Source organism: Ambystoma mexicanum, chromosome 7p, assembly GCF_040938575.1.
Source record: "Ambystoma mexicanum isolate Mex_15411 chromosome 7p, UKY_AmexF1_1, whole genome shotgun sequence".
Classification (NCBI taxonomy): domain Eukaryota; kingdom Metazoa; phylum Chordata; class Amphibia; order Caudata; family Ambystomatidae; genus Ambystoma; species Ambystoma mexicanum.
Genome location: NC_090939.1, coordinates 933,844,814 through 933,867,267, shown reverse-complemented (window position 1 = coordinate 933,867,267; position 22,454 = coordinate 933,844,814). Strand labels below are relative to the sequence as shown.

The 22,454-nt window shown below is 46.0% G+C and overlaps 1 protein-coding gene across 9 annotated transcripts in view; it reads right to left on the bottom strand.

Moving 5' to 3' along the window:
• SENP7 (SUMO specific peptidase 7) overlaps nucleotides 1–22,454 on the bottom strand; it is a 1,759,378-nt gene that overhangs the window by 363,018 nt on the left and 1,373,906 nt on the right. For all 9 annotated transcript variants that reach the window (XM_069637251.1, XM_069637256.1, XM_069637257.1 and 6 more), the window contains one exon: nucleotides 3,898–4,100. In XM_069637251.1, coding sequence (XP_069493352.1) covers nucleotides 3,898–4,100 — 203 coding nt within the window. The remainder of the gene's footprint in view (nucleotides 1–3,897; nucleotides 4,101–22,454) is intronic.

Genomic DNA, 22,454 nt, shown 5'->3' with positions numbered 1-22,454 from the left:
TGTTAATGGAAAAATCTGATTTTAATAAAAATTATACATACAAGCCCTTTTAAATCCCTCAGCCCTCCCTAGGTCCTTGGCCAATCGGGGGAGGGGTATTTAACAGCGAGTTTGGGAGTTCTTTAGGATAGGCGGTGGAGGACGACGTCCAAGAGACCCAAGAAGTAGAGTGCGGAAGGAGTGTGGAGGTTACTAGAAATAGGGGTCTATCGAGTGATTGTGCGTGGGAGTGAAGAGTGAGCATCATAGAAGTAAGGAGGAGAGAGTAATTGTCGTAGTGGAAGAAAGTTGTAGAAGTAGAGGGAGTATTGTAATAGCAGAGGAACTAAGGGGTAGTAGTAGTCAGCGGTAGTAGGGGTAGTAAAGGGTGGTAGTGAGAGTAGTAGGAGGTGGAGGAGAAGTATTAGAGAAGTGGTGGTAGCGGGTGAGAGGGAGTAGTAGTAGTGAGGGGTGGTAGTAGAGAAGCAGTAGTAGCAGAGAAGGACCAGTGATCAAAGAGCAATGTGGCGGTAGTAGTAGCAGAGGAGGAATGAGGGAGGAGAACATAACAGCAAAGGGAGCAATAGAGTGCTGGTTGGAAGAAATATCGGTAGTGAGATATGGAGTAAGAAGAGAGGCAATATCAAAAGGTGGAGGTAGGAAGGCAGAGTGTAACATCGGAGGGATTGTAGTCATGGGGAGGAGAACATTTTGGGACTCTGGGTTGATAAGGGTCAGATGAGAAAGCTTGTGTGTGGTGGTACAGTGCAGAACAAGGTACCATCCCTATAACTCCCTCCGAACACTAAGGTCAGGGAGAGTTAGAACCCTAGGGAGAAAGTCAGTCATCGACCTAGGGGAACTGTTGGTAGCTACTAACACCCTGATATGGGCACCTGGGCTAGGGAGTGGGAAAACCTGTGGGAAGTAGAGAGAGGGACAGCCCTAGCCCTAGCGCCAAACTCCCCAATACACCAGGTTTGTCTTATAATCTGACGATATCTGTACCAAGCCCACCTATTTTGTATTGATCCAAATTAGCAGCATGGACTGACAACCAGTGTCAGAGTGGTTGTTTGTGGCAGACACCCCATCATAGAGCACAGAACCACAGTTGATGTGCTTCTCTGACAGAGGCAAGGAGCCTACACGACCCCGTTTGTTGAGCTAATGTATGGGAACTGTGGTGTTAGTCAGGACCAGCACAATTTTGGTCCATACCCAAAGGAGGAAAGAGACCAGGACCAGCCTGATTAATCTCTACTCCAGCCAATTGATGTGTTCCTGCGGTCTCCATCTGAAGGCCAGTCGGGCCTTGTAGATGAGCACCCCAGCCCTTTGGGGACATGTCAATGACTAGGGTCAGTTAGGGCTAGGGTTGCTGAAAGAACTCTCTTTTTCAGTAGGTTGTTTCTCTGGGACCACCATTCCAGGTCCCTTGGCACTTTCACTGAGACCTCAAGAAGACCAGAGGTGTGTCCCAGAAACATACTACTAACAACTGAGAAGTCACTGTAGCGACCTGATGCGTAGCCATGCCTCTGGCACTACAAGAATGAAGATGGCCATAGGACCAGGCAAATTTAGAAAAAATAAGGCAGGGACTTTTTCCTGTGTTTGGAAGACATGCATCATCTTGAAGAGGTTTGCTGCTCGATCTTCGGGTGGGAAGGCCCTGCCCAGGTGAGTGTCCAAGGCGGCCCTGATGAACTGGAGGGATTGGGCGGTGTAACCTAAGACTTCCTGAAGTTCATAGGGAGGCCCAAACAGTGCAACAGACTGCCCACCCGGTGCAAATGTGCCAAAGCCGGTTCTGGGAAGTGAGCTTGTCCAGATAGGGAAAGACGTGGATGCCCACCATTCTGAGAGCCGCTTCCAAAGCCAGCAGCTTGGTGAAGTCCCTATGTGCTGAAGAAAGGCCAAACGGCAGGATCCTGAATTGGCAGTGAGAAGACCCCGCCGCCAACTTCAGGTACTTTCTGTACTTGCAATGTATTGCAACATAGAAGTAGGAATCTTAAAGATTCAGGGACACAAACCAGTCCTGCAGATCGAGGCTTCTGGGCTAGAGTGACATCTTGAATTTGTCCTTGCACAGGTACAATAACAGGAGGCTCAGATCAGAATATGATGTATGCCCTAGTATTTCTTCAAAACCAAAAAGTACAGAGAATATCAGCCTATGCCTCGTCCAGAGAGGGGCACTGGTTCTATGGCGCCCTTCTCTGAAAGCTGAGGAAGATCCTCCAAAAGGAGAAAGCCCAGAAGCAGAGAGAAGCTGGTGGAGGTAGTCCCAGGGGGTGTTTAAGTAAAGGGATAGCCCAGAGGGTGCTTAAGTAAAGGGAGACAATAACCCTGACTCACGAATTGTGAGGCCCAATCGTTGGGCATGTTACGGCACCACTCCTGGCTGAACAGGGATACCCCCTCCTACTGAAGGACAGTGAGTGAAGTTCCCTTCTATTAAGATCTCTGCCTTCAGGGCCCAGTTGAAGCACAGCGGGTTGGAGTAAAGTGGAAAAAGGAAGAGAGGAGAATTATCTCCCGATAGCTGTAAACCCAGTTTCGCCAATTCAGATCTGAATATAGTTGCACACACCTGAAGCCGCCAAGAGTAAATAGCACCACCAGGGCAGTATACACATTGTTTCACCTTGCTCACTCTAATTGGATTATAGAGACATACCAATGTCCATGTCCATCATCTGCTCAATCAACTATGGCATCTGCCATCCTTATAATGCTTCCTTGCCGGCTGAACCATTGTGACCTCAAGGTGCTGTTTAAACAGGGGCTCACCATAAGACAATATGGGGATGCCCTTCTCCTCCGGCCAACATGTTGCTTGTGCAGTGTGAGAGATGGTCTTGGCTTACAGCACACACGTTCTTGTGCACTCCTCTCTTATCAGCAAAATCTGTGACTGAAAAATTATTGAACAAACATTTTGGCCATGCTAAATGTCCTGCCTCTTACTCCACCATCGTAGTGTCTGTACGGCCTCTCAATGCTAGAACCACAAAAACAAGGCTTCTTAGAGAACTTGAATCTATGAAACATTAATGATTATATGAAAATAAATGTCTTTTGTGACTATAAAGATGATTAATATGAATTAACATGCACCAACTGAATGATGAACTATTAAGTTTTTGGTAATTGCAAATGAACCCGGAGCAAAATTTGTTTTGCCTTATGCTGTGCCTCAGTTTGTACAACGAGGTTTTCGTTGTACCATTTCTTTTCACATTTGTTAGAGTAGGGGTAGCACTCTACTAGCTGGGAGCACCTTGAAAATCCACTTAAGAACTATAGGAATTGATCTTATTCTAAGAAGAAAGTATTTAACACAGAGTGCGCCTCCACACACTTCATACCTTCTTAGAGAAGGAAGCCTGCTCCAGAGCAATGCAAGCCACATGGCTAACTCTGCCAGTCCAGTTTATTACTTGAATGGTCAGCTGAAGTTTAGTAGAAACAAAAGGTGATGATGCATATGTAGTAGTACATACATAGGGTTCCGAAATAAAAGTATAAAGCATTCTCAATTTTCTTGCTACAGCCTCTATTTATGGCCATGGTTATATGTTTCTATAAATCCCAACTGTGTGTGAATCATGTTCAGAACAGTTTGCCACCAATAAGCTAGCGATCAGTAATGCAGGCTGCTCCAGACCGAATGCATTTATAAACATGGGGTTGCTTCTTATTTTGAAACTCAGGCAACAAAAAATAGCTACTAAAATCTGTCATGATAGTTAAGACATACATACATACAACATATGAGAAACTACACAAGCAATCTGGTATTATGGTGCAAACATTTGTAGAGTTATTTATTACACTTTTCTGATGTACCACAAAAGGAAAATAATGTATGGCTGACCGTGGGATAGGTTTTGATAATGTGCCATGTACCTTCAGAATGTGAACTGCTATTTCCGCTCAGTTCTTCTTTCTTACTACAAGCATCGTTAAATACAATGACGGTGCTTTTCCTAGTAGGATCTTCCAGATGGTCTGCTTCAGCAAGAGGTTGGATTTCATTAGACTTTTTGTTTTCTTCATACAATGCTTTCTCCAGCCAAGGGAAACAAATAACTGCCAAATACCAATGTGACCTGTTAAAAGATAATTAAATGTGACTGCAACCAAAATACAGACAAAATAACATACCTTCTAAAAACTGTTCATTTTACCATTCTTTCACTAAAACTGGACAAATCGAAAAACCACCAGGAATAGAGTAGCATTAGATCTGTCTTTAATGATCACTTACATTTTTAAGAATGCACGGTACTCTTGAATTAAGTGGGATTATAAAATGGAAAATGAATTCTCATGTACGAAAAAGGATGTTTATGTCAGCACTTCTTTTCATAATTAGGTTATAACCATCCCATGCTATTATAACGTTTTCCCAACTGCCGTGCTTCATATATTTGACTGAATCCTGTTGATTTCAACATTTACCCAGAAATGTCCCATAGAATGCTGTCCGACCCAATGGTCACTTGTGCAACTCGGAGTTGTTTGGTAAAATATCAACCCAGGAGAGAAGAGCAATGCATTTAGAACACAGCTTGGATACTACTGTAAAAGAAATGACTTGCATTCAGTAATGTTTTTTCTAAACATTTCAAACTTTTAATCAGAACTTCTGTATCTTTTGAAATGCCTGCAGCTGCAGATTGGATCCAGCAAACTTCAAACAAACACTAGTGGAGACAGAGCAACTGCCGTCTGAGTCTGTCATGGCGACACATAAGCCAAAGACCCTTATTGTATAATACAAGCTGCAGATTACCTATTAACCAAGTTCCACATAATTCCCCCTCCTGCACAGAAAGGTTGCATTAATCACAGAAGCAAATAAATTAGATACCTTCCGAAATGTAGTTTCTGCTGGACACGTTGATTCCTCTCATAGATTCCTCATCTTTTTATATATCTCCTCTAATGCAGTCAGCTCTGGAAACTTTTTCATAGCTAACAGATGGTGCAATATGGCCCACAAACTCTGCCTCCTACTCTTGTCGGCATCATCTGGTGTCTAGAGGACGATACAGGCATCTGTGTACAGAGAGGTAGGCATAATTTTCCCTTAGTTCTGCCTCCCTCCCACCACAGCCCCCAGGTAAGGCAAAGGAACGGCTGAATATGAAGGGACAGGCTTGGTCACTTGTTGAAAACTCTTTCTTCTCCTTTTATATTTAGGAGAGTTCCAGTAGCGGGGCAGGTGAGTGGGCGATGGGTAATCTGTGGGAGAAATTAGTGCGTCAAACAGAAGAACAAGTTGCTTACCCCTGGTAACGTTCTTTCCATTGGATGTTCCTCCCACATATTCCTCAGCTGCTTATGATAATATATCTCTCCAACTTTGCTGCTGAAGAATTTATTTTTTGACAGGGGCGCTGTATGCAGTGTCGAGGGCCTCCGTCGACATCATCAGCATAAATAGCGCATGCAGCGCCTGTTGGCTTCAGTTCTGTTCTTCTTTCCCCTCTGAATAGGAATTACCAGGCGTACCCAAGACCGTTGGCTCACAGAAAGCATAGAGTGTAATAACACAAATGGTACAGCGGGGTAGTGTGATGAGGCAAACGTGGGGGGAACATCCAATCAAAACAACGTTAACAGGGGTAAGTAACTTGTTCTTCAAATGGATTGTGTCCTCCTATGTATCGTATTCCTCATCTTATGATCGACTCCCAAAGGTGTAATAATTTGGGAGTACCAATTACATTTACATCTAATTATGGACCAAATGGAGGGTGCTTCTGCAAAAAGTCCTCCCTGACTGGAGGAAGAATCCAGACAATGTTTTACAAATGTATGGATAGACGACCAAGTGACCGCTGAACAAATATAATTTATTGGGACACCCCTTTGAAGATCGGCAGAGGTTGCCATGGCCCATATGGAATGAGCCCTTAGGCCTTCCGGCGGGTCCTTGCCCGCTAGTCTGTAGCATTCCCCAAAAGCCAGGATAATCCATCTAGATATTGTTTGGTGACCACAAGGTCCAATTTGTGACCAGTATGTCCAATAAAAAGTTGATCAACCTGGCGAAATTTAGCCATCCTGAACATATAAAAACTGAGAGCCCTTTTTGGGTCCAGTCTATGTAGCCTCTCCTTCTTTCCCGGAAGAGGGGGTAGGTAGAATGTTGGTAAGGTAATTGTTTTGTGTGTTTTCGTGGAAGTCGGAGACTACCTTCAGTAAAAAAAAGAAGGCTGTACCCTGAGAGTGACTTTGTCTTTGTAGAATATGGTATGAGAAGGTTTGCAAGAAAGAGCCTGGAACTTGCTTACCCTGCAGGGTGATGTTATTGCAATAAGCAAAACTGCCTTCAATGTCAGAGGTCTTAATAAGTGTAGGGGCTCAAATGGAATACATGTGAAAAACTTTAACACAAGATTGAGGTCCCAAACAGGTACATTGAATGGATTGGTGGGTATACATTAGTAAGGCCCTTCAAGAATTGGACAATGAAAGGGATCATCAAATATGATAACTCCTCTGAGGAGCGCTTGAAAACGGAAAGCGCTGATAGGTAGCCCTTAATGGGTCCAATCTGGAGCCCCAGATTGGCTAAATCTAACAAAAAAGAGCACCATAGATGTGTCACATAGAAATGGATCCACATTCTCATCCTTGCCCCAGTTGCTGAACTTGTTTCAACGGCACAAAGATTTAGTTGCTGGCCTTCTGACCGAAAGCAAAATCTCCATTATGTCATCCGGGAGGTCCCAATCTTTAAATCTCAGCCATGTTGCGCCTTGAAACACTTGTGTATAGGCGCGTTATAAATGGCATATCATATCATTCAGAAACCATGTGTGAAGGCTGAGTGTGTCTTGACCTCTGGATGGAATGTGTCTTGACCTCTGGATGGAGAACCTGACATTCCTCTTGCGAGAGAAGATGCTCTCTTTGTGGAAGACATATTGGAGGGCAGATTGACAAGTCCAGTAGGTCCGGGTACCATGTCCTCTTGGCTCAATCTGGAGCAATTAGGATCATGGATTTCCCGAACGTTCTCAACCTCCCTGATTACATGAGGAATGACAGGGACCGGAGGAAATGCATGTAGGAGTGGGAATTCCCAGTCCACCAAAAACGTGTCCTCTAGAACTCCTCTTTGGGGAAATTCCCTGGAGCAGTACTGTTCGCATTTCCGTTTGATACTGGTCGCGAACAGATCCACTTGAGGGGTTCCCCAAAGGCTGAAGATCTCTCGAAGGACTTCCTGAGCTAGTTCCCACTCGTGGGAGATTGTGCTCTGCCTGCTCAGAGCATCCACCGCCGTGTTCTGCTCTCCAGCTAGGTGAACTGCCGACAGAGATTCCTTCTTGTATTGCCCAGACCCAGAGCTTCATTGTCTCTCTACACAGTGGTAGTGACCCTACACCTCCTCTCTTGTTGAGGTAGTAAATGGCCACTGTGTTGTCTGTCAATATCAGGTAATTCTTTCCCCGTACAGAGGGCAGGAAGGCCTTCAGCGCTAGTCTGATTGCCCTCCGCTCCAAAAAGCTGATATGTAGTTTGGACTCCGATGGAGACCAACAACCGCTGATTGTCAGATCGTTGGTGTGGGCTCCCGACCCTGTGAGTGAGGCGTCTTACACCACTGTTATCTCCGGCCATGGTTGCCAAAAAGATTCTCCCTTGAGAATGTTGCAGGCCCACCACAAAAGGTCCTGAGCAACTCTGCTCCGAACTTGCAGTTGGTCCAACATCTTGCCTGAGAATTGTGACCACCGTGTCCTGAGAGCACATTGAAGGGATCTCATTCTCAAACAAGCCTCTCACCAGGAAAATGCAGTATGCCATGAGACTGAGCAACCTAAGAAAATCGAAGGCCGGAAGATGCTGGGCATTCTGGAATTTTGTTACCATCTCCAGAATGTGTTGGGCTCTCACCTCGGGTGGCGTAAGTATCCAGGACTGCTCCAATAGATTGGACTGTTTGGGATGGTCTCAAATGCGACTTCTTGTGATTGAGGGAGAAGTTGTGTCTGTGGAGCGAGTGGCAGGTGATATTGAGATGTTGCGGGGTTTGCTCGGGTGAATGAGCCCTGATCAGCCAATCGTCCAGGTAGGGGTAGACGTGAATCCCACCTCTCCCGAGTCTCACTGCCACCACCGCCATCAACTTGGTGAAAACACTCGGGCGGAGATCAGCCCGAATGGCAGAACTCGAAACGGATAATGCGAACCACCAACCACAAACCTCTGGTACTTTATGTGCTTGGGATGGATTGGCACATGAAAGCAAGCATCCTGAAGGTCAAATGATATCAAACAGTCTTGGAGTTGGAGAGCCTGAAGGATCTGAGAAAGGGTAACCATCTTGAACTTGTCCTTCCTGAGGAACTTGTTCAAGTTTGTCAAGTCCAAGATGGGTCTCAATCCTCCGTCCTTTTTGGGAATCAGAAAGTAAGAGGAATACCAACCCTTGTCCCTTTCCCCTACAGGTACATGTTCTATTGCACCTTTCTCTTGCAGGGTCAAAATCTCCTGCACAAGGAGGAATTTTGACAGAGTTGTATCCCGGTTGATGATCCAATACCTCTTTTGAAAAGGAAGGCACTAACCTTGGGCCACTGTTTCCAGTGCCCATGCATCTGAAGTGATCGCCGTCATTCGTTCAGATACCGTGAAAGTCTGCCTCCCACGGGGGTCTTGTGGGTCAAGGCCTCAGAGTGGCTTATTAGCACCCTTTCCTTGTCCACCACAAGGAAATGTTCTGTGGCCCCTCTATCCGGCTTGTCCTCTTCCTCTTCCAACTGAGGAGTAGAAATGAAAGGACTTACCCCTCCAAGAAGATGAGTCTGAATTGGGTTGTTGAGGTTGTCGAAGGGATTTAGCCACCACCTGTGAGGTCTGCAGCTTCTCCAAATTATCATCGGCCTTGCTGCCAAAAAACCTTGAGCCGTTAAAGGGCATGTTGAGTAGCCTTGCCTGCAAGTCTGGTGCAAACCCCCGACTTCTTCAACCACGCAAATCTGCATAGTACCTTGCTAGCAGCCATGGATCTGCTGATGCTGTCTGCAGTATCCAAACCTGACTGGAGACATTTCACTCACTGCCTCCTTCCCATCCTTAATAATCGCTGGGAAGCCGTCTCTTTCTTCGCCTTCCAGGATGTGTTCAGCCGCCATAGCAACACATTCCCACAGGGTAAACGTAAATCTAGATAATTAGTGGATTTCAAAGCCATACTTCCTACAGTGAAAACTTTACATGCCCAGACATCCACCCTCTTGTTGTCCCTATCAGGGGGTATGGAAGGATAATCATACTGGTTGACGTAGCCGCCTGAACTACCAAGCTTTCAGGAGTTGGATGCTTGTTACGATATTCCGGGTCACTGCTGGAAAGGTCTGTACTTCCTTGCAAAGTTTTTATTAACTGCAGCCGCAGTTTCAGGGGTCTCCCAATTAGCAGATACTTTTTTATGTAGAGCAATGTGGAATGGTAAAATCAAGTCCTTCTGAGTCCCCTGATTCAAGATGTCAGTCGTATCATCTTGTTCGAATGACAGAGTAGGCCTACTCCAGCCCAGAAATTCAATGACGTTTCCCATCAGTTTTCTGCAGGATGAGTCAACATGCTCGGAGGGGTCAGGCCTGCCAAACTCTAATTCTGGCGAGGTATCCAAACCACTAGCTGACTGAAGATTATCATAAAAATCTTTTAGTCGGACTTGTCAGAAATAAATTCTTCTGGCATATTGAGGGTGCCAAACTGTAGACCAAAAGGTGGAGAACCCTCATCATAGGGTTGGTCTACCACATATATTGCTGACATAGACTTAAAATAGTCTTTTTTCGGTAAAGGCTTATAAACCTCGTCTTGTACAGTCAATTGCTTCGACAATGTCGAAGTAGTCGTCAAAGACGGCTTCGAAAATGGCACCGGTTTAATCGGCGTCAACGGAGTCGGCAAGGACGTCGAAAACTTCGATGCCTTGTTCTTTTTCAACTGGATCCATAGTTGCACTCTTCTCGACTGAGCACTCGTCGGATCGAGAACTTTCTTGATATGACGGCTTTGAGCTCGCTTTCGAAGATATAGGCTTCGACTTCCCTTTGTCGTCCCTACTTGGAGAAACCAGGGCATGGCTCTTTTGCTTTTCTTTCGAGGGGGTCGAGGCCGCATTCTCCAAAAATTCACAACATCTCACTACGAAATGCGTCCCACTGTGCAGGGGAATCGGACTTTGTAGGACATCTTATCACCTCCGTGGAGGAATCACTCGATGATGAAGGAGACCTACGGCGTCTCTTCGTTGCTTTCTTAGAGGAAGACAAAGAGTGCTGCAATCGACTCCTCGTCCTAATGTAAAATGTCATGGGGCCAAACCTAACACTAACTGACCCTCCCACCAGTTTAATCAACTTAAATTCAGCCAAGAGAAGGTCTTTCCTCTCCTGGGATTCTCATAGTTTTCAATAGTCTATCTCTTACACTCAAGTTTCTTAATACAATCTTCCTAGGTAAACTCTGGATATCTCCTCACTGAGCTCTTGTAAAACACGTGCTCTCTTTAAGGTTATGCTGCTTACGTTTTGTTTTGAGATAGTCTCTCACAATCTGGTCTTCACTTGTGAGCCTTCCACAGTCTCTTAATTGCTCCTTGGCTACTTTGCATGGGACTTGATCCCCCTTTGAGATTACCCTAGCTCCTGGTTCCATTTTTGTACTCTTTCTTCTATTATTTGATTCTCTTGATAGTCTTATATCATCTTCCTCAGAAGTCGTGCTTGGGCTTTGCTTTATCCACTCTTTGTCTCTTTGCTCATAAGCCATTTCCCTTCTTCTCACAGTAATTGTCTCAAGTCTTTCTTTATTCTCCTCAGAGGGTTATTTGTTACTTGCTTCATGAGCCTTTCACATTGGCAATCAAACAACTTTATTCCTTATATATTGTCTTTATGACTGGGACGATTTGCACTCTCCATGTACTCTTGCCTCGGTTGCCTCCCCCGTTTTCCATTCTCCATGGTAACTTCATCTACGTAGGGTAATGTTGCAGTTCTTGCCACGTGCTCGGTATTCTTCCCATTCTGTGTTACCATTCTGGCCCCAGCCGTGATGTCTCAGCGTCTTTCAGCAGACGTCTCACTCACCACTAGACATGTGTGGTCAAACCACCAGCAGCTCCTGGATACTTCTCTCTTTACACCCAGCGGTTTCCTTGTTGCTGTTCTCGCTGATGTGGTAGGACAGAAGGAGGAGACAGACCAATGTGTCTCATATTTTAAACAGGTTTATTGGAAAAATAATAAAGAAAATGCCTAACTTTCCTAATCCTAAGGGATTCCATACCTAACAGTACTAACTTTGATTGCTCATCAATGATGAAGTTTAAAGTCCAAATCAAGTCGGTCCTCCATCCGAAACTAACCTAGGCTGACCATACCAGTATCACTACACAACCAAAAAGACCAGGAAAATGACTCTTCTCCTGGGGTGTTTTTCAACAAAGTCCTCCTCAGTATTGGACCTCTAGATAGCCTTTCGCTACATCCTTAACCAAGGCCTTTAGTTCTTTCAAAGAGCTTTTCCAGGCCTCATATTGGTTCTCTTGACTGTTTAGATTCCTTTCTGGGATTCTTGACTGAGACCCTGAATATGTGTTGTGCTTAACAACCCTTATTTCTTCTTTAGGATAAACAACTGTAAACAACTTTGTTTTCAGAACAAGTCTCTTTCCTTTTGTTATGTGTCCCATCACTAAAACAGTTAAGCTGAGTTCTTGTTTGACTCATGCTCTTCTTATGTATTTATTTTTATATATCTGAATTTGTAAAGCGCCCAACAAGGCGCTGTTGCGAACCAGTTACACAGTAAATGATCTTGGCATTCACTTGAATGAGTATGAGTCCCTGAATGATGCTCACTCTTCTTTTAATCTTGCCATTGACTGGCAAACGTGTTGTCCTTAAATATGCTTTGTTCCCCACTGGGGCAAGTAAGCTCAATGTAATCATTATATTTGTATTTCCTCTGTACTTATATACACTCGCCAGAGATGCCCTGCGCCCTGGGTTTCCCGCTCTCCCTGTTAACTCTGTTTTACTGGGGCTGCGTCACCGGGCCGGCATTTGGCTTTGTGGTCTTCGGTCAGGACGACTCCTTGGTCTGCACACTCGGCTTTGTTGGACACACATCTGTGTCTCTTCGTAGTATTGGAAGGTAGATGGGTGTGGATTTCACAGTCCTCTCATGCCACAATGCAATTCTCTTTCTCTAGTTTCGGTTTTCTCCTTCAGCAGAAAGAACTGTGCTCAGTGTGCTTTACACTAAGCACCTTTGCTTTGGGGCTTCTCTCACCCTTTTCTGGATATCCCCCTTGGGGACCAACAACGGTGGTACCGACTTCCTACAGTTGGTTTACCACTTCCACGCTGCCTGTAGCCAGGTGGAGCCACGTTGTCCCAGAGTCACCCACTTCACGTCTCCAGCTAGTTTGTAACTCCCAGTTCTCGTTCTGAGGTTCCCTTGTTCCTCCCACTTGCATTACGGAACACTGTGGATTCCCCAGCTTCTCAGGATAGTTCTTCCTTTGTGATGGAGTTATACTCTTCATACCTCTTTTAGGTTTCTTTGTCTCAGTGATTGACAGACAGGTATTCTTTATCACTATGTTCTTACTCTACACAGTACCAGGCAGATACCTTTCATCATTACATTACAAAGACATGTAACAGTAGTCTTGCTGTTTGTTAAGTGATATGGTTGTAGTGGGTATTTGAGGATAATGAAAAGTGAGTTCCTCATTGGAAAGGGAGTCCTTATCCCCAAGAGGGGAATCTTTGTTTACCACCAACCCTCCGCTCCACCCTGCCAAGGCGCGATCATGTCCGGGGCCTTCCCCTACGTACTGTACTCTGTCCTCCTTACTCCACGCAATACACTTCTCTTTATAAGAGACATCCTCTTTACCGTTTTCTAAGATTCACATCAGCATTGGCTGCAGCCAAATATAAAGAGGTTACATTCTTCATCCCAGCAAGCAGTCCCATATATGCATATTTGTTGGGCAATCTAGGGAGTTCCTCATAGGAGCTGGAGTCCTTGTCCACTAAGGGGGAATCATTCCCAACGAGGTTCCCATTGCCCAGACCCCTAGGGAGGGTCTTGCAGAGCGGCCTCGCCTCCTTAGCCTCAAAGGGGGTGGCTTCCCTTTGAGGAGAAGGGAAGAAAGTCCTTGATTCGTCACGCCAGGTAAACTTGTAATTCCCTCATGGGGTCCGAACTATGCAGACTTTCTAACAATTTAGAGGAGTGAGGCACTGGAAAGAAGATTGGCAAATATATTCTCACTGATAAATGAAACTCTGCTACCTTAGGTGAGAACAAGGGTTTCACTAGGAGACACACCTCGTCCTTGCCAAACTGGTCAAAGTCTGGTGGCTGCTCAGAAACTCATCTAACTAAGGTCAAGGCTACTTTAAAAGACACAAGTCTTGAACATGCATGCCAGGGTTCACTAGGGCCTGCCATCAAAGTTAAAATTATGGAATGATGACCTCTGCCCCTGGCCCTAACTGGCAAGTCAGCCTCCCAGTTAGGGCCAGGTCAAAGGCCTTAAAACCTCACCCAAGACTCTCTTGGAGTCAGTCCTGGCGCCTTTGGCGCCAGGCTCATAACCATCATGAAGACCAACATTAGAATGGGACTATTTACCTGGGACTATTTAACTTGGGGGGTTCAGCCAACATGGAGGCGCACACATAGCTCAGTTACAAGGAACTGAGCTATGCGGTCTAGTCTTTTGGGTGTGGCAGTCCTGGGACTATTTTACTTGGACTACTTTACCTGAGATTATTTAAACCGCACCCAAACAGAAGAACATGCTTTGCGTTATTCTGCTGTGGGCAGGAAATGCTCACCGTGTCCAGTTCTTTGATGCCAGCTTACCAGAAACCAAGGACCTGCAGAGAGAGAAAGAACACTACGAAACTTACCTGGAATAGTATCCTGTCTTCAATCCATCGCTGACTTCAGTTCCACTCACCTGAAGGTACGAACTTCATCTGGCACCGTATGCATCCTGGAATACCATAACCTGAAAAGAGGAGAAAGAAAGACAGCATTAGTAAGCGTTTACTCACGTTTCCTCCCGAATGAAGAAAGCCACACAATTCTTACCTGGGTAGTTATCTCCTGGTCAGTATCATTGCTGGAACATTATGGTGCTCGGCGAGGAACATCGCAACCTGCAAGGAGAGAAAAGACACAGGTTAGCAATATAAAAGGCGAAACAGCACCGCGTATTACTCACCGGGCAGCATCGCGCACAACGCGCTTTCGCCTACCGGCCCATGCTCATCTTCTTCAAACTGCATGACAACACCAAAATACCTTTCCATACCTAAAAGGAAAGAAGCAAGACATTATTATTCGAACTAAGAGGAACATAAGAACTGCATGTAAAGACTGTAAAGCAGCAAACCTACGTAGTCGCAGCAGGCCTGGATTCCCACAGGGGGGCTTGCACCAGTGAAGTAACTTGGTCGCTGCTCGCCCCTCACATCTACGCGCCCCTGCCACAAGGAGCAGGACGGAGAATCCACCTTTTACAATATTAAGGAAGGAGTTGAGGCCAAGGGAGGTGGGAAAACAAAGAATCTGGTATTGAATCCAGCTCTCCTATATTGCAGACCCATCTGTAACCAGCGGCCTTAGCAAGGGACCGGGAGAGGGTTTGAGAGTGCAAATCATCCAACATGGGCTGGCTGGCGTCCCCCTGGATACCAGGTGAGCGTAACAGATTACTTGCCTCTCAGTAATGTTCTTTCTTGTGGATGTTCCTCCCAAACACTCCTCATTTTTTAAAATATATTTCTACAATCGCAGTTGCTCCTCCGAAACGTTTCCACAGCCAGGCAGTGCAGCGTGGCTCCGCCCGACACCTTTACGCGCTGGATATGCTGTCGGGACCAGCATATATTGAGGTGCTGCACACAGTGAGGGGTCAGAAATGTGAGGTGGAAAACTTGGTAAAAAGTTTTCAACTTCAGACATTTTGATTACATAAACAGGCTCGATAAACGCCTCACTATCCCTACCCCGACGAGGAACCCTGACAAGGATTTCCCTGCCTAAAATAAAGTAAAGGAAACTAACAAAATGATATCTGACCCTCACAATTGTACATCAAATAAAGCAAAAATGAAATATATGGCAATTCAATTCAATAGTAATGTATAACATATGATTTGATTACCAGATGGGGTCAAGCGGGCACAGCTTGTTCAAATATAGATTGTGTCTTTTATGTTGGTTTTCTGAAAATTATTTGGTCCTGTTGCCAAATGGTACTCTAATTGCACAGTGCAGTAATATGCAATATTAACTAAAAGTTTGTCTGGGTATAGTAACCCAAACCGTTGGAAGGACCTGCATGGATTCCCACTCTGAGTTATTTGTTGTTTGCTCTAGTATATTCTACTCTCCTCTGTCGACGTAGAACAATAATTCTGCAATCAAAATAATTCCGATATTTGTAAATGTTTTATTCCAAAAAAAAGGAAAGAAAAGGCTTGTGAATGTCCAATGCATTTCGGTCCTAGTGACCATCTTCAGGGACAAAAGGATATATGTAGAAAATAATAAGAGGAGAATAGAATATACTAGAGCAAAACAAAGAAATCTGAGTGGAAATCCATGCAGGTCCTTCCAAGTGTTTGGGTTACTAGAACCAGACAAACATTTAGCTAATATTACATATAATCTGATTCACAATATGATCAACGTCTCTTCTCATAATCTGGGTGAGTTTCCCTTCCCCAGATCTGTACCAGGGTTTTTCTCCACAGTGCCAAGAAAACAAGGAAGTCCGGGTTGGCACAAAGTTCCAATACAGTTAGTAAAAGATTGGTAAAAATGCAGCTGGGTTGGTTTAACAGAGATAGCAGGAAACCTAAGAGTATTTCACTTGAAACCCTGAAGAGTCCCCTGTCCTCAAAAAGGGATGTTGTTGGTGACCGGTGTGTTTTCAAAAGGGCCATCGCCATTAGGAAGACTGAAATTGAAGCCAAGTCTTGAGTTAATTCCTCAACCACTAATGTTGCTAAGCTTTTTTGGGACATAGTGAACAATGGGCCATTCTACAAATTTAAGTCAAGAGGTGCTGATGTTATGGTATCTGATCAGGCCTGGATGCCCCACTGTTCTGCCTTATATAGTGCTGGTCATGCGGTTGCGGTCAATGAACGATCGCTGGCAGTATACCCCCAGCAGTTACTGTACTCGGTTGTAGAAAGGATTGGTCTTAAGGTAGGGGAAATTGTATCGACCATAAAATGTCAAGCTAGAAATAGAGCACCAGGCCCTAACAATCTTCCAGCAGACTTGTTTTTATCAGAACCGGACCTCTGGGCTCTGATTTCAACTATGGTATATTCTACTATGGGTTTCAACACTATTTGTGCAGGGGGTGTGCACCCTGTTTCCTGGTCACAGTCAGTAATTCAGCCAATGTATAAAAAGGGGCCGGGGGCTCTTCTAGCATCATATAGACCTACTTCGCTTTTAGACGCTGTGTTTAAAATAATAGGGAGGGTTCTCTGGTTCTCTTGGGGAGAGTCTTGGGTCGAATGTAAGAATATTCTTGCCCCCATTCAGTTGGGGTTTAGACCAGGTCTTGGAACGGCTGAGCAGTCCTTGAACCTTTATTTGGTGGTGGCTCATTCTTTGTATATCAAAAATAAACCTATTTTCTTTGCTTTCATGGATCTGAGCACCGCCTTTGACAAGGTAACAAGCTTTGGTGTGCGTGCAGGTCTTTGAACTGTCCAGCTGCTGTGGGGGATCTCCTGGAGAGATTGCACTCTTCCACGTTGGCCTGTGTGAGGAGTGGGGTGCAGGGACGGTGCACTGCTTTTTTCAGGTGGATGCGAGGGGTGTGCCAGGGCTGTGTGCTGGCCCCCCTGCTCTTTTGTATGCACATTAATGGTCTCTATGCCCATTTACTTAATTCCAGGTATCCCACAGGCTGGGTAGTCAGCTTGTGCTATTACTGGCTAATGCTGATGACACGGTTTCGCTGAACCGGACTCCCACAGCCTTGCCGTGCCTGATCGATGACTATTTTTATTAATGGATTCACTGGATCTAAAGGTTAATGCCCATACATCGTCAGTCATGGTCTGTAGTAGGGGAAAGCATGCAGAAAAACATGAGGCCATGTTTAGCAAGGGGGTTCTGATCCCCTGAGTCTCTAGTTTTGAATATCCAGGGATTAGATTTCCTTCAAACACTAGTGCTAAAACCCATGTTATCAAACAGACTGCAAGGTTCAAACAGGCTATGGTGGGGGGGGCCACGAGCTATGGGCACGTTCAACGCTAAACCAGTCGAGCTGGTGCTCAAGGTCTATAATGGGAAAGCTATTTCTGTCGCCAGGTATGGCATGGAGCTGTGGGGATATAGCAATGTTGAGTCCATCCAGCTGATGGAGAATACTTTTCTGAAACAAGAACTGGGGCTTCCACAATCAGCCCCGAATTTTGCAGTGCACCAGGAATTGGGTTGCAGGATTATTAGTGACTTCACTGCAGCTCAGCCTGTAAATCATTGGCTCAGAGTGTGGGGAACAGTAAAGCCGGTTTGATATGATATGGCATTTATAACGTGCCTATAGACAAGTGTTTCAAGGCGCGATGAGGCATGGGAGGGGAACAGAAGGAAGACAGACAATGATCTTACTAGGCCAAGTGAAATTGAGATTGTGCAATGGAGGTGGCGAAGGGGAAAAGTGCGAGGGGCAAGGGGGAAGTGCAGTACATAGGCTAAACAGTAAATAAACAGACAATAAATAGGAGTAATAAATAAAGTGCGGCCAGCTGGTGCCCGGTGCAAGTGTAAGTGCAGGCATCAGGTGTCAAGTGCTGATGCTGGTTTAACCCAGGAGCTAATTAAACACTTGCTTCTTAGGGACCCCCACTTGAGGATTCCCTCGTTTAGGTATGTAAAGGCAATGTTGTCAGAAGTAGACATTGCTCAATATTTTTATGAGTGATGTCATGTTGCACAATGCTCCGAGTTCTATAAAAGTAAGGGTATTCCAGCATATTCTGGATAAGACAGTCATCTGAAATCCTGAGGGGCGCTAATAGGAAACATGTGATTATTGCTAGCCCAGGTCTGCAGAAATATTTGCGATGGGCACCGAGCCTTCCTCAGCGCATTGTTATGAACAGGGCACGTTTTAATTGTATTAATTTACAAGCAGTGGTGGCAGCCTGGTACAACGGCAATGAAAATCAATCATGTATTTTTTGCGATGCGCCAAAGGAAGACTTGGCCCATTTTTTACTATTTTGCCCAGTGTTCTCGTTAATCAGAGAGCGAACGCTCAAATCACTTTTGCGGGGCCAGGGATTCCTTCAATTTGAACCTGCTCTGAGCTATGAGTGGACCTGAATGAACAAACTCTGGCAGCAGTCAAGAGAATATCTTAAAGTGCAACAGGTGAGTGGTGACAAACCTAAACGAAAGCAACAGAAAAGTGGGCATGAGTAAAACCATCACAAAGTGAATTTTATGAATTGATGCAGTGTGGCAAGGCCAAAGGCTGGCAAGAAGTGTGTGACACGTTATGGCAAAGCCAAGGGGCTGACAAAGAACAGCCAACTGAGTGGGAAGCCTGAGTTGAAGTCTTGGGGAAGGGAACCCCGAGATTTGAGGAACTGCCAAGGTTGTCTTGAGAACAAAGACTCAAGACTCTTATTTTGAACTGTGTTGCCTTGAACGTGGGGAAGGTGTGAAAACTAGAAGTAAATACTAATAAAACAAGAATGAAAACACACACTACACAGAGAGATACCAGGACACAGATATCTTAATAAGCAAAATGCATGTTTATTATATGCATGTTAATGTCACTAATCTCTATAAGCAAGCATATCAGCACTCTCTAACTATAATGAGAGCTTCAGTAATCCCAACCCTCCCGGCCTCTCTCCAGCAATGCTTTTCTAAACTCTACCATAGCACAGAGCTCCCTCCCAGCATCCCACACTTCTGAAAGCACCAGACAGCACCCTCCCACACCCGCCTAACATACCACACTCTCTCTAAGCACTGTTATACAGAGCAATGACGCGTTAATTTTACAATTGTGCGCGTAGAAAACATTCAATTTCAAATTGTGTGCATTTCTATACTTCGTGCGTGCATACATAATTTCAGCCAGTATAATCATGTTGTTCTAGTTCATGGTGACATTGCTCTACATTATAAGAATAGAACAAGCATATTGTGTCTTGTTCGCATTAAGACATATGTCTCATTTGCAAAACTAAACAAGCCTTCTCCTGCAGAACAAAACATTCTCTGCAATCAGCAAGATTGTCTTTCTAGCTAAACATTCTTAGTCTGCCAAAACTATTTGTTATCACAACATCCTATACTGTGTATGGCTGCAAAAACTATTCTCTCTCCACGTACAGCAAGTGTCGGATTCAGAAATGGACAGACACAAAGCAGATTTTCTAGCGCCTAGAAACTAAGCTACAATGTCCTATAAAATGACAAGTGTACATAATTTGTCGTGGCAAATACAGATCCATAATAGCTCAGATCAAACTATATTACTAAACAGGATTTACACTAAATGGATTCATGTAATGAATGGATGAATTCCCTCATGCTAAACGAAACCATAGAAAAATGCAGTTTCACAAAGGGAACCCCAAGGATTTGTGGAACTGCTTTGAACTTGAAAAAGGTAATTTGGAGACTTTTGTAGAACTTTCTTGTATTTGGGGAAGGGGAGCTGAGAAGGAAGGTAGAAAATATAAGTTACTCACCGTAGTGACTAACATACTCTTAGTCCATAGTCCCCTTTCCTCCAAACTGTATGGGCGTTCCTTCCAAGGGACGGGACACAGAACCTTTTTCACCAGGAAAAACCTTCTTCCCCTTTAAATTTAGAGGCACTTGGGGGTGCAGCCCAGGGAGCATGCGCTGCACTGAGTCCACCGCCACACCTCACTCCCCATTGACGCGTCAATAGATTTAACATGCCTAATGACACCAGCAATATTAGGGGGGAGGTTGGCAGGACGTATGGAGGAAAGGAGACTATGGACTAAGAGTATATTAGTCACTACAGTGAGTAACTTATATTTACTCTTACGTCCCGTCCCCTTTCCTCCATACTGTATGGGCGATTACAACTGATTGTAGCCCCAGGGTGGAGAGGAGACTCTCCTTAAGCAAATAGGTACCTGAGAACCGCCTGTCCGAAAGCCACATCAGATCTAGAGCCGGCATCCAAACAGTAATGCTTGCAGAAAGCCGAGGGAGAGGCCCAAGTGGCCGCGCTGCTTATGACTTGCCAAGGGACATGGCGCTGGAATGCGATGGTCGTTGCCTTGGCCCAGACTGCGTGGGCATGCATGTTGGCCGGAAGCGGCTTGTTCTGGCCCTCGTACGCTTCTTTGATGGCAGAGACCATCCAGTGGTATATGGAAGCCTTTGAGGCCTGATAGCCTGGTCTTGAACCTCCAAAAGTGACAAGCAGGGCATCCGATTTGCGGAAGCCCTTGGTCCTGTCCAAGTAGAATTTCAGGGCACGCCCGACATCCAGGCAGTGCAGCACTCACTGTGATTCGTCCTTGGGATCGGGGAAAAACGTAGGAAGGACTATTTCCCTGTTCAAGTGGAAAGCAGACGAAACAGTGGGCAGAAATGCCGGGTTCGTCCGCAGGACTACCTTGTCTCTGTCAAAGGTGGTATATGACTCCGAGGCGACCAGCGCCTCGATCTCGCTGCCTCTACGAGCCGAGGTAAGGCCGACTAGTAAGGCCTTCTTGATGGTAACCAGCGCGATGTCCACGGACTCCACTGGCTCGAACGGATTGTGCACCAGTGCGCCCAAGCCAATGTTAAGGTCCCACACCGGGTGCGGTCTCTTGACGGGCGGGTAGAGCCTAGCGAGACCCGTCAGATGTTTCTTGAAGATAGGGTTGGAGGAAGAGAAAATGCCCTCCTCCGAGTTCTTGTAAGCCCCAATGGCTGCAAGGTATGCAGGTGTCCACCTGCACACCTGAATGAGCGAGGTGCGCCGAAAAGGAGAGCACATCGTCTAATGTGCACACCAAGGGGTCGATTCCCTTGGAGTCTGCCCAGTGGCAGAATCTGGTCCATTTGCTTTTGTACTGGACACTCGGGTAGCTTTGCTCCTGGTGCCTTGTATGACCTCCAGATTGGCCTGTGAGAGGCTAAGGTGCCGAAGCGTCACCTGCTCAGGTACCACGCTGTGAGGGCTAGTTTCCCTGGAGCAGGATAGATGACTCTGCCCCCCTGCTGTGCCAGAAGATGTGCTGGGCCCGTCGGGAGGTGAATCAAGGGCACCTCAGAGAGGCGGAGTAGCTCCGAAAACCATGGCCTGGCCAGATACCATGGAGCTATTATAATGATGAGGAGTCGGCGAGACTCCTTGATTTTGCAAGTTACCCTGTGGATCAGGGGGTGGGCGGAAAGGTGTAGGCTTTCATGCCGGTCCACTGGTGGTGAAATGCGTCGCCCAGAGAGCCGGGGCCCTGCCCTTGCCAGGATGCGAACTTCGGATACTTCTTGTTGTGCCAGGTGGCAAAGAAATCCACGTGGAGGTGACCCCACCTGTTGAAGATCTCCTGAATAACAAGGTTGTTTAGCTGCCACTCGTAATTGTCCGCTCCCAGCCTGCTGAGCCTGTCCGCCTCCGGAATGGATTCCCCCACAGAGGATGGGATCTGGTGCCTCCCTGCTTTTTGATGTAGTACATACTGGTCGAGTTGTCCGTCTGGACGAGGACAACCTTGCCCCTGAGAAGTGGCAGGAATGCCCTGAGCGCCAGCCAGATGGGGTTCAGCTCTAGCCAATTGATGTGGTATTCCTGCTCCTGTCGAGTTCAGGTGCCGTGGACTGAGAGATCGTCCATGGTGGCTCCCCAGCCCTCGAGCAAGGAATCTGTGGTGATGCTTGCCTGGGAGAGGGCGGCCAGAAGGGCTTGCCTGTCCGCAGCTTGCAGTCTCTGGACCACCAAGTCAGGTCCAGGTGGAGAGATGGAGGAACGTCGGATAACTTAGATTAAGAGCCCCACTCCTGGTGCCATGAGGCTGCGAAGTGAAGCTGAATCCTCCACATCCTTAGTCTTGTGTGTGGCACGGCTAATAGGACCTCTGCCAGTAGACCAAGAGATGTTGGTACCACCATGCCAAGGTTACCTCTTTGTTGAAGAAGTGGGCGGTGGCCCTCTTGATGACCGAGATTTTGTCCTCCGACGGGAAGACCTTCTCGGAGCATGTGTCCCAGATGAGGCCCAGGAATGTCTGAGTATGCTTAGGCTGCAGCTGTGACTTCTTGAGATTGAGCGAGAAGCCCAGATCGCACAATGTGTTCATAAGGGCATGGGAAGAGTGGTGAACCGCTCCGGAGATGTAGCCCTGACAAGCCAATCATCGAGG